We start from the raw sequence: 12,354 nt of genomic DNA, 5'->3' as shown, positions 1-12,354 counted from the left end.
TGTCTGGGTGGAGACGGCGCTTGTTGCTAGCCTTCTGTCTCTGTGCTGAGCACTTGACAATGGCTGCTTTTTAAATACGCAGACAATCGATAGAAAGACACATTCCTCCCTCCTGTCTGTTATTGTAACCTTACAAAAGCTCTGCCCTTGTACACTTCTTTTTTCTTAAGACTTAATGTGTCCCTCAATCCATTTGAATTCCACGGCACAACTGCAAACATTTCATTTCATACCATTTGGCATTGAAAAATCTGCAAGTTTAGATTTGTATGGTTATTAGTTAGATAATTTTTATTCCCTCTTTATGTACAATATTTGCTCTCTGGATATTTTACCTCAATTAAAATCCTTCTGCAAAGGTTAAGGTTGTCATCACACTTGAAGGTTTTCTCAGGTATACTGATGCAACAGTATCCCCTATAGCTTCATTACAATCTATTTATTGCAAGATTTCTAATTCTTTAACCGCAACAGTGGTGTCAAACATTCATCTCAAGCAAATCAGCCTTTTATGGTGAAAAGGTGTCCTAAACTGTTTTACATCCATCCATTTTTGCTTAGTACAGTTAGACACTTAGTACAGTCCTAGTTCGTTCTGATGTTTGTAACTTCACAGCCATAGCTGGCCTTGTGGAAGCATGTGCTTGTCTCTCCCCTGCCCAGGCGCTCACAGCTTGGCAGAGGGCTGGCTCACACAAACTTCTGTGTTTTAGCTGCTACAGATAGTCGCCCAAGCTGGTCGCCGATTCCAACATGTTGAGCCACTACCCTTCGGCACAGCCAAATGTTTCTGCAGCTGCCCTTTTGTCCCCGTTCCTTAAGTAAACAAAGGACAGATACAAATTAATGACCTAAATTCAGAGCAAAACACTCAGCCCCATCTGAGAGCAAATTGTCTTCAAGCAGATGTTCAGGAACAGTGTAGGAAGCAATAATGAAGTATGTTACAGGTTCATTATTTTTCATGACACATTTAAAACAATACATAGTTACTTAGGGCAATTAATTAATAGGAGTTATATTTTTTGTATTTCTAATTACTATTATGGGGACTTGAGTGTCAGCTTGACGTCATTGCTCCTGTCTAAGGAGTGACATTCAATGAATGAAATAATGAAAAGGGGGCAAATGTGATCATCAAATTACATTTTATTTGTCACATGCGCCAAGTACAACAGGTGTAGGTAGACCTTATCATGAAATGCTTACTTATAAGTCCTTAACCAATAATGCAGTTCAAGAAATAGTTAAGAAAATATTTACTAAATAAACTAAAGTCAAACATAATAAAAAATAACACAATCAAATAACAATAAAGAGGCTATATACAGGGGGTACCTAGTCAATGTGCGGGGTAATACTACATGGACAAGTGAAAATAGTTAAGTAATTAAAATAATAAATAAAAGTGTAATGAATAGTTAAATCATTTAGAAAGAATGTTATGCCTTGATATAGTTTTCTTTATAGTCAACATGAATAATTCAAAGAGTTACAAACACTTACATGTTTCTTAAACAATATCATGCCTGTGAAAACTGAAGAAAATCATCCAGTAATTAGGAGATGAGGGTGTTAGTCTTGGTGGGGGTGGGGGGCTTACAGCATATGACCATCTGTAGCGATGCCCTAATGAATAACACTCACTTACTTCAAAGTGGTCAGTCTTTAATGCATCTGTAAGGCCAGGTTTGCAGAGCAGCAAGACATTAGATAAAGCTGATTTGTTTCTTGGAAAACTGTACTTGAGGAGCTTTGGCAGGAGGCTGTATGTGTTGAGGGGGGTGGTTCTCGACAAGCTGCTGCACTTTTTCTCAGGTCCAGCCCACGCCTTAGCCAGTGCAACAGCTAGATATATCAGCACCACACACACGCACTGGCCATGCAGGGCACCACACTGTGCCCAACCTGGGCCCAATCTAGATCCACAGCCTCCCCACCCACCCACACACCCACCCACACAACATGGCATAGAAAAAGAAATGATGCCAATGCTTCTCTTACTTTCATTGCTGAAAAATATAGTATATAGAAATTCATTATACAGAATCAGCCACTATAGTTACTGTTATGAAGAGCAATGCTAGAATATGTTGAATAACTCATGTGTAGGTATAGCTTAGATAACCCATTACATGATACACACTTAGGGTTGTGTGTGTGTGTAATTGTAACATTTGATTGAGCTTGTATCTAATACATATAGGCAGGCCTCTGAGGAGTCTAGTCTGTTATAACACTGAGACTAAATGGGAGAAGAAGAAAAAATCAATTTCTACAGATTACATCTTCCTTGTTCAAATATGACTGTGGCTCTAAGCTATATTAATAAGTGTAATAAGCATTTAACTAATCTTCCAAATGTGCCTGTGAATGCAACACCGACTGAATGGTACCCATGTTATTTACTCGGTGACAAATTAAATACACAAATTCACATTGGAATTGAGTTAAGGTTCTTATAATTTATTGCAGTTTGCACACAATTTGAAAATTTCAACAACAGCACACCAAAAAAGTACAAAACTAAACAGCCTTAGAATTTACTCCCCTTGAGAACATAAAACATACTATGATTGTCAAAGCTAAAATGTCTAAATCCAGAAAAAGAACAATGTCAAAGAAACAAAATCTCGCAGGGAAGCAAGTATATTTTAATCAAAATCTGCTTCTTTTTCAGACAGTGATTGTCCTTTTCAACAGATGTATTTCCCCCCTCCTATCTCTTCCTATATTGTCTTCTACATTTTTATGTTTTTCCCCCCACTGGACCTTTCCTGTTTTCAAGTAACCAAAGTTAGATTGATGATAAATGGAGATGCTTATCAGGTCATTTCACAGCTTACTTTCTTCTATTTTAAAAATGTGAATAAACAGTCCAGTTACAAACTTAAGTGTTCCAGTGACAACGTGGGAAAAAAAGAAGCTGTTTACAGTAGTTTTAAGGCGGTCAAGTACAATAAGAAAAGCCATCAATAATTGTAAATAAGTCTTCAAATAGAGAGTTAACCCACATGTGATATTTTCCATGATATTTGTGGTTGCAAACAGATCAATTACCACTGTGCAAAATGCCATGACACTGTGCACAGTTGGCAAGGAGCACCCATGTCACCAGCTGATGCTGCCACCACCACATCCACTGAAGAGCAAACCAAACCCCCGGGCCAGTGTGGGCATGCCAGTATCTCCCCACAAGTGCAGACATTCATAGCTCTACTTACTATCATCTGAGTTTGGGTATAGTTAAAGTTTTGCTTTTGTTTGACAGTTCTCAAGAATGGGCATTTACTTGATTCCATGGTATTTCTGCACAAAAATATTTTGAGTGCAGATTTTTTCCCCGAATGTTCACATTCATTAAAAAGAAATACAAAATAAGTTCAAAATAAAATATTAAAATAAAGAACAGTTCAAATTTAATTTAAAAAATGATAAATTATAATTTAAGGTTAATTCAATAATTTCATCTCCTCTTGAATGTAATAGTATCCATGATTTCTTGAATCTATAATTTATAACTATAATTTTCATAAAGGCATCTTTTCAGCATAAATCTCAGTTAAATAAGCTTTAAAAGGTGCAAGCATGCCAATTCTCCCCCTTCAAAAGTAAGGATTGCGCTTTCAGTACAAAACACGCACGCGTGCATACATACAGTACGTACATAGGAGCATCCAAACAGATACACACAGACATACAAATTAGGAGCGTGATGTTAAGCATAGTGCTGCTCTCCGATTCTTCAGCTTTGTTTTGAAACAGAATAAACCTTCAAGAGTACTCAGATATGAACAGGTGAGTCTCTCTCTCTCTCTCTGATAGAAAAGTGTGACACATTTTCATTGGCCGCACAGTTAGAAACAAGTGCCAAATGAAAATATAAATAAATCAATTACCCACAATGCTTACTTGATGTCAATGAGAGAGCAGAAAATACCAAAGAAGAACGTTAACTGGATAGATACAGCAGTTGGGAACCTTAACTCCCTGACCACCATGCAGCAAAGTAGACGGTGACGAAGTGCTGTGTGGACGGGAGGCAAACACACTAGTGGAGATCTTCTGTAGATTAGTTTGTTAGTTAGGTCACTGCTGGCATTCTGCCCACACTGCCCACCTCTGTCTGTCTGACGACAAGCTTCACCTCACATACCGTTACACAAACTCAAACCCAAGACCAGTGCATTGACAAAAAATCTTCACAGCCCAGCAGAACATTTTAAAGGAGTCCTACCGGACTCTCAAAAGGAGCAGAGAAAAGAAATAAACTACTTAAGAATATAATTAGTTAATTTAAAATACACTCCTCAAATGCAAAAAAAAAAAGTACAACAAAAGGTCAATAAATCATATTCATGCATTTTCCATAGCTGTAAAATTCAGTTTTTTTAACAGACTGCACCCTTGGAGTATTCACATAGTCTGTTCTATATTTGTTCAATTACAGTGTACAGTAATACAGCGATTCACATTTCAAATATACAGGTTGGACTTCATGCAATAACAGATCCCATTTTCCAAAAATAAATCCATTTAATCACTACAGAAACCTATAGAATACAGCCAACTTAAATTATATTCGGTTCAACAAAGGATGTTTAAAAGCTGCAGATAGAGATTTTAAGAAATTCTAAAATAATCATTTATAAAGGGTTTTAGAAAATACTTCAATTAATGTGAAAAATGAAGCTGTACATTGCATGAGTGCCATTTGTCTTTCATCAGTCAAGTTTCCTATCACAAGTCAAAATGTACAAGAGCTTAAGGAACAGAAGCTTGTAGCTATTTAAATCAGACCTCTTTGCAGAGTAAAACAATTTAAACGCACACACATTCACACAGATTAAATTTGATAATGAAATTAGAGTAGTGCACTATACACACATGTATTCATACACACATGTATGTGTACTGGTATATATTCATGATCACAGTACCCGTTTAGTGTATTCTAATAGTCTAACTTCAGTGTGTATTACCTGAACACTTCATATGGTTGTCATTGAAGGTGTGCCTTAGATTTAAGGAGTGTATAGACATTTGTGTATATACACAAGAAATCTAAAAATAACTCAACGCTGGCTACTGATACCAGCGGCCATGTTTACATACATTTTTTTTAACGAAATCAGAACAAATAAAATAGAATAAAACAAAGGACTGGAACAGAAAACAGTAGTAACATGTTCATGTGCTATTAAAGTGCCATTTAACAAGATTTTGCAATGTTACGTACAAGAAACATGACTGATTCAGACCCCTCTCCCACCCATACCCTGCTCCAACTCCCTTACCTCTCTGCCCAACCTTCACTGACACCTCTCTCATTTAGCTTAAAAACAAAGTCCTGATCATTTCAGCAGGCTTCACTTCCACAGTTCTTGAGAACTATCCTCTATGGCCCAGTCCCTGTGGAGGTTGGGGAGGTTGAGGCCTTCACTCTTGACAGAGAGCGAGTTGACCAGTTCGCAGTGGAACTTGCGGATGTGGCGGTACAGGTCCCCAGACTGGGTGAAGCGCCGCTCGCACCACTTGCAGGCGTGCGGCTTCTCTCGGGTGTGCACCACAGCGTGCCGGCTCAGGTTGTGGGAGTACTGGAAGCTCTTACCGCACGTGGTGCACGTGTACGGCTTCTCCCCGGAGTGAGTCCGCTCGTGGCGCTTCAGGGTGTACATGCAGGAGAACGTCTTGCCGCAGATGGAGCAGGTGGGCACATTGACATCGCTGGCGGGCTTGGCGCGCACACCCTCCTGCTCGCGAAAGTGTGTGCTGAGGTGAATCTGGAGGATGTGCGGACTGGGAAACACCTTGTTGCACAGGGGGCACATGAAGATCTGAGTGTGAGGGGCGTTCAGCATGTTGGACACGTAGGGCAGCAGGGCGCTGTCGATGCTAGCCGCCTCGACCTGGGCCCGCTCACTCTCTCCCCCCAGCATGTCATCGTCGCTGACCTTGTCGTCACGCTCCAGCTCGCTGGCCAGGGAGGCATCACGTAGGGCCGAGAGGTGGGCCTCCAGGCCCAGGCGTCTGTGAGCATGGCTGCCGACCCCGTGGTGGTTCAGTCCTCCATTGGTTCTGGGAGGGGTTGCTTTGGGCCCGCTGTGGTCCATCTCATAGTCGCCACGCACCAGGCCCTCATCATCTGAGCCTGTGTTCTTCTCCTGCTTCACCTGGACGAGGGTGCCCTGCAGGCTGTCGGGCGTCACCCGGCCACAGAAATAGGGGTTGTTGGACAAGGACTCGCTGGGCCCCGTCAGGCTGGACTTCACAGACAAGTCCAGGACACAGTCTGCATCCGCTGACACTCTGCGAGAGCTACGGGAGCTTCGGGAGCCACGGGAGCCCAGGGACCTCCGGGACAGGGAGCCAGTAGAGCTGCTAGGGCTGCCGGCAGGGGACTGCAGTTTGGGGGGACTGACATGGGCGTCAGCCTCCCTTGGGCTGGTGGCGGTGGCCGGGGTGCCCGGGCGGTCAGAGGGTAGCCTCATCCACAGGTTGCTGGGGTCCTGCTTGGCCTCCAGGTCCTCATCGTCACTGGGCAGTAGGTCGGCCGTTGCCGGGTGGCCCGTGCTGCCCTCAGAGAAGCTCTCTACTTTGTCAGAGCAGCTGGAGGCGTCTTCCTCCTTCTTGGTGCTGTCTGCCTCCGCAGTGGCTTTGTACTTCAGCTTCTTCTTGCAGACCTTGACTATGTCGTACATATGTAGGAAACTGGCTGCAGCCAGCACGTCCTCCACGGGCAGGGCTTTGAACTGGAGCTTCCCCTCGTACATGAACTCTAGCAGGAGAGCGAACGCCGGGGCTGTAACAATGTCGCTGTTCAGATGAACAATGTCCCTTTTGTCGAGCTGGTCCTTGTAAAAGAGATGGAAGTACATGCTGCATGAAGCCAGCACTGCTCGATGGGCTCGGAACTGGGCATCGCCGACCAGCACAGTGGAATCACAAAGGAAACCCTGATGCCTCTGCTCACTCAGACACTGTAGCAAATGTCTGCTGTGGTCTGGGAACTCCATGCTGTCTTCATAACCTAGAACAGACAGCAGATGTTAGAGGCACATTATTTTAGAACAGCTACTGTTTTGTTTCAGCTTGTAGACAACCTGTCTGGATCCACTCATATCTTACTCTCTCACCTCATGCACACACAATTGCACTCACTCGCATTCAAAAAGGAACAGATGAAAACAAATTAGCCTACACATGAAATCCTTGGCATTTTAAACTATATCTACAAAACTAAATGTCTCTAAAATATCACCAAAGAGACATTTTCCTTTTAAATTCTAACATGTTTTACCATCAACAAATTCAAACTTTCAGACACAAACACCAAATAAAAAACTGATAAAGTCTAATTGCTCCATAAACCTAAATGTATCCAGATGATATTTGGGAGAGGTGTTGCTCTAGACTGCGATCTATGGCCGTTCCACATGATCACAGAGAGCCTTCAGCAGCTGAGCTCCTCCTGGTCACACAGATGCCCGCCTGCTAACTCAACTGCTTCCACGCTTTACTCTCCCAACTCCTAGTGTGGTTATTTTTAATAACCCACTTTGGACTGGCCTGGCCAGCCTCTTTAGGTAACAGGCTTTCAGGTACAGAAACAGTCCTCACATACACAAGCTACCTATTCCAGAGGCCTAAGTACACTGAGAATGACGACTGTACACACGGAATTTAAGGGTTTGAAAAACAAGTTGCCTTGTTGGTAAATTACAAAAGGTGATTTATTGCCAACTCCCACTGTTAGTTAGATCCAATAAAAAAAGGAGAATCCTGTTCATAAAATATATTTTATGAATATTTCTCTGAAGTTTTTCTAAATAAACTTTCATAATAGCAGATTCAGACATTTGAATGAGAAACCCCCCCCACACCTGTTAACCAAGTAGCTTTTTCTCGTCTGAAATAATACATGAGCCTGAACATCAACCAAAGCAGTTAAATAAACCCATTTCAATGTGAGTGAACAAGTGTGCGATCCCCCTCATTGGAGCGGAGTTCAGATTTTCTTTAATGAGAGGCTTACAGGGACAAGGATGTCCAACCCCCCAGCAAACCCCCACCACCCCACGCTCCCCCTCCCCAAATCTTTCAAGAAACTGCACATCCTTCTCAAAGAGACCAGCACTGAAGATTTAGAATACAATCACTCTAAGTGCCCTGTAGTCTACATCAATCCTAATCCTTAAAATGTCTAAAAATAAAGATAGCAGGACAACTCACAAGGTAGCAGCGATCAAATTAGGGGTCTGCGAGGACAGAGAGGGACAGACAAGGAGGCTTACAAACATCTGATCCAGCTGACTGGGGCCATATGGCAGCTGCTGCCCAGATAAAGAGATTAAGACTAGAAGGAGTGCGATTACAGCTGTCTAGCCAATTCAGGCAGCTCAAATCTGCAAGTTCTAAATTAGTCACCACCAACAGAAAAAATGAACACAAGCCTGGGAAAGAGGACATTGGGCTTTCAAGTAATTTCACAGCCATTTAGATTTAAGACATTGACTTATTCTTAGTAAAAATGACCATATTGATATTTTTTTTTACATGGTTCTGGGATGTTTTAGCCAGAATAACTTTGAGGAAAAATATCAAACATGTTGATAGTAGCAGAAAGTAATACTGTGTGTTTACCAGACAATAAAAACATGTTAAATTGCTTTTTTAGTTAACACAAATTAAGAAATATATTTTGGTTGAAACAAATAAAAATAATTTCCACAAAAAAGATAATAATTTCAACATACATTCAACAATCAAAGGACCAACAATCAACTCCAAGCCCAACCTGCTCACAACAAACCAAAGAAAAACTATATCCACAAACAAATGGATCAGTTAAAATCTCACTTGGAAACCTCTTCCTGACAACAAAAACACCAGGCTCCTGCTTAGCTACAGTACACAACTACTGTACACATACAACTCTTTCACTTCCCGTTCCATAGAGCTCTGACTAAAAGTAGCCAGACACTGGGAAAAGCCCTGGAAAAGCCAGAGCTTCCCGTACAAAACAAAACCATCCCAGTGCCCCGGACCCTTTCCCATAGACAGTACCTGCAGTATGCATCAACTTGATTAAGTCCGCTGTAGTAGAAAAGCTGGGCCGGCTGCAGCTCTTTTGCAGAATCAATGAGGGGGTAGGAGAGAAAAAAAGCTAACTGTGAGAGACAGATGCAAAGTGGAGGAGATGTTGGAGGGGAATGAGATACCTCCTCCTGCACACAGATCCGCACACACACTAACTCCCAGTCTGTGCGTTAGAATAAAAGACTGGGGGATGGCAGCCTGTCAGCTGCTCTGACATCATGTTCAGATGGAAATGCTACCTCCAGCTGTGCTCCTTTTACAGCCATATGCTACTCCTCTACACTCTTGCCACCAGCCTCTCCTTTATACAACTTTGTTTCTTTTTCTCTCCTCTCTCAAAAAAAGGAGGTAAATGTAGTGAGGTGCTTGTGTGGAAAACTAGCCAACTTCCCCCTACCTCTTTACTCTAAAGTAAAGGAGAACTTTAGAAAATAGGTCTGTGTGAAATCCAACACTTTTTCTAACCTAGTTTCCCAGACTAGTTTCCTGCGCAGTGAATTTAAATACCATCAAGTTTAGTTTTTTTTGCTGCCTGCTCAACTTCCAGTAACCATAAACAAAGGCCAGCACAGCACATTTGCAACTGACAGACCCACGCAGCTGATATTGTTTTCGACTTCTTTACGGTTCACTGCCCTCACCATTACCATCATTCATTTCCCTAACCCTTCATACAACTGACAGAAAAAAATGAAAAAGTAACAATGGGAACAATAGTATAGACCTCATGAGTGAGATTCTAAACAAAAGCTACACTATTCCTTGTTGGGCCGGCTAAAACTGACTACAGCCTCGGCTTTCTTTTGTGAAAGTATTTCACTCTTCCGTGTGAATTTTTCAGGTGGTCTTTTTATTCCACAAGGAATTTATTTATTTCTCTGCTATGTGAGTGGATCACAATAACGCATCTATATACAGTCCATTATTATTCATATCAAACAATAACAGTAGGCTATATAACATATTCACATTATTGTGTAGGCTTTATAGATATGAACTTAATATCTATAGATATTCAAGATATTCAACATGTTCCTGTTGACATAAGCGTATTAAAATCCACACGTTTATTATGAATATTTACAAGATCAAAACCTTTAGGAATTAATTGCTATTTATGCTGAGTGTAGCCTATACTTAAGAAAGAGGAGGAGAAACACGAATATATAGGCTACAAGAACAAACCTCTGGCCAGATATCTTATTATGTTATTCATACATAACCTTCAAAGTTTCAACGACTCTGCATGCAAAATTGTAAAATTAGAGTTGCAACTAAATAATTAGGCTACAATATTACTGATTCCGGTACGATAACTTTTCACAGAACATATTCCTTTCACAGAAAATGGTAGAATGTATCATTAAATAGCCTTAGTGAATGTTGGTAACAATGTTGCAACATTAATATTACAACTTGCAACACACATCACTCTAGTCTAGACTATCCAATAATACATCATTAATTTCAGCCTAGCATTTTCATTAGGCTATTTTCCCATTGCCTTTTATCGTAATAGCTTACAGACAGTCTACAAAAAAATATCCAAAGCCAAGAAACAACTGTCATAAATTAGCCATTACTTCTATAAACTTCATGAAACCGGACATGACACGTTACTCTCGATACGAGCAACTATCTGATCAATGTATCTGTCAAGCTCTGTAGACAACTTACTCCTCGAGGGTGACTATAGGCTGGCTACCAACATGTATCTGTGCTGCTGGTTACAGAATGTAAGACCGTCGCCAGCAACACAACAGAACATTCGCAAGACTACAATATCTCGCGCGCGCACACACACACACTGACCCAAGCAATCAAGCTAGCTAGCCATGGTGGCAGAAAGTAAACGTTCGATCAGTAGTATTGCAGTTCAGTAGCAGGCCCCGATGCTATGCAGACCATGGCACTACAGGGTCTCGAAGGAGCTAATATAGCAACTATTATATGAACGCAACACACGCTACAAAGGATTGTTACTTTTTCCCCTTCCATTCTTTAACCCCCTTTCATCACCCTTAATCGGACTCTGGTATTAAAGGCACTTACAGACAACAAGCTCCAATGTCTTCCTGCTTCCTTCGTCAAATCCTCTTGGGGTTGAAAAATAACTAGATTGACTTTCAACAAATTTCCATAACAACCTGCAGTGGCAGGAAAGACGGAGCGAGCGAGCGGAGATAGAAGGGCTGCGGCAGCCAGATGTTTCCGAGCTGTTGCTACTCAACTCCAGCTACGGTAGAGGCGTCTGACTGGCAGCACAAAAGCCAATCGTGCTCGTGATAAGAAAAATGAAAGCAAATTGGAAGCAGCCGCTGAAGGGGGAAGAGGGAGGGATATCTTCTCGGCGTAGGTTGGCACCAGGCAACAGTGAGAAGGCAGAAAAAAGGCTAAGCGAACTGGTTCCCTGAACAGACTGGCGCAGAGCACAGAGTGGGCGCAAGGTGTCGTGGGTACTGTAGTCAGGCTTCGACTAGTGGAGCGTGGAACAGGTGCATTACGTTATTCATATTCTTGAAAGAAAAACTTTTGTCACCGGTAACACAATTAGCACTGCAACGACAAGGTCTGCGAATATAAGGCAGTTGACGCGTATAATGACAGCGTTGTGGAAACATGCAAAGTAAATCAAGGTATCACAATCAATTGTTCATTAATTTATTTGAATAAAGTGATTTTCTTTCTAGGCTATTATTTCAGACTATAGTAATGTTTCTATCGCCATGGTGTAGTCTATAGGTTTTGCAAGAATAGTAACTTAGTTAGTCAATGCATACATAACGTCATGATGAATATGGTAGCCTGCCCTAGTAGTCCTAGGCTATATAGTCCTATAATTTAGGCCAGGGGTTCTCACACAAATTTTGGGGCCTGGGACCCATTTGTCATAGCAAATTCATCAGGGACCCCCTCATAATCAGAACACAACTCGAGTGAGATAAGAAAAAAATGTATACAATAAATTATATATCGACTTCGGCAGTGCATGGCCGGTGCCACCGGACGAACCAAATCAAATCATCAAATCAAATTTTATTTGTCACATAGAAATAAGTATGATTTCCCAGGTCTCGGACCCTGGGAAATTCGGAAATTCGTTTAATATGTTGTTATATTCATAAAAAAAATGTAATGTCAAGATTTTAAAAAATATATATTTATATGAGATCACTTTGAGAACCCTTGATTTAGGCAATAATAAACCATCATCAGTTTCATTCGACAGTGATAGTGTGTCTCAGGGACATATAA

At 41.4% G+C, this 12,354-nt stretch overlaps 1 protein-coding gene across 5 annotated transcripts; it reads right to left on the bottom strand.

Moving 5' to 3' along the window:
* Positions 1-2,445: 2,445 nt before the first annotated feature.
* Positions 2,446-11,472, bottom strand: zbtb18 (zinc finger and BTB domain containing 18). Of its 5 annotated transcripts, none has more exons than XM_071409412.1 (2): positions 11,152-11,472; positions 2,446-7,030 (listed from the first exon to the last, which is right to left on the bottom strand). In XM_071409412.1, the coding sequence occupies exon 2, from the start codon at positions 7,014-7,016 to the stop codon at positions 5,370-5,372; it is 1,647 nt and encodes a 548-aa protein (XP_071265513.1). In that variant the 5' UTR covers positions 7,017-7,030; positions 11,152-11,472; the 3' UTR covers positions 2,446-5,369. The 5 variants fall into 5 exon arrangements, with proteins under 5 accessions (XP_071265513.1, XP_071265512.1, XP_071265514.1 ...); XM_071409411.1 differs by lacking the exon at positions 11,152-11,472 and adding an exon at positions 9,067-9,517; XM_071409413.1 differs by lacking the exon at positions 11,152-11,472 and adding an exon at positions 8,233-9,046.
* Between the last annotated feature and the right edge of the window lie 882 nt (positions 11,473-12,354).

The sequence above is a fragment of the Salvelinus alpinus genome, chromosome 7 (genome assembly GCF_045679555.1).
Source record: "Salvelinus alpinus chromosome 7, SLU_Salpinus.1, whole genome shotgun sequence".
NCBI lineage: Eukaryota > Metazoa > Chordata > Actinopteri > Salmoniformes > Salmonidae > Salvelinus > Salvelinus alpinus.
The sequence above is the reverse complement of the archived record's forward strand: the minus strand, read 5'-3'. Positions and strand labels throughout refer to the sequence as shown.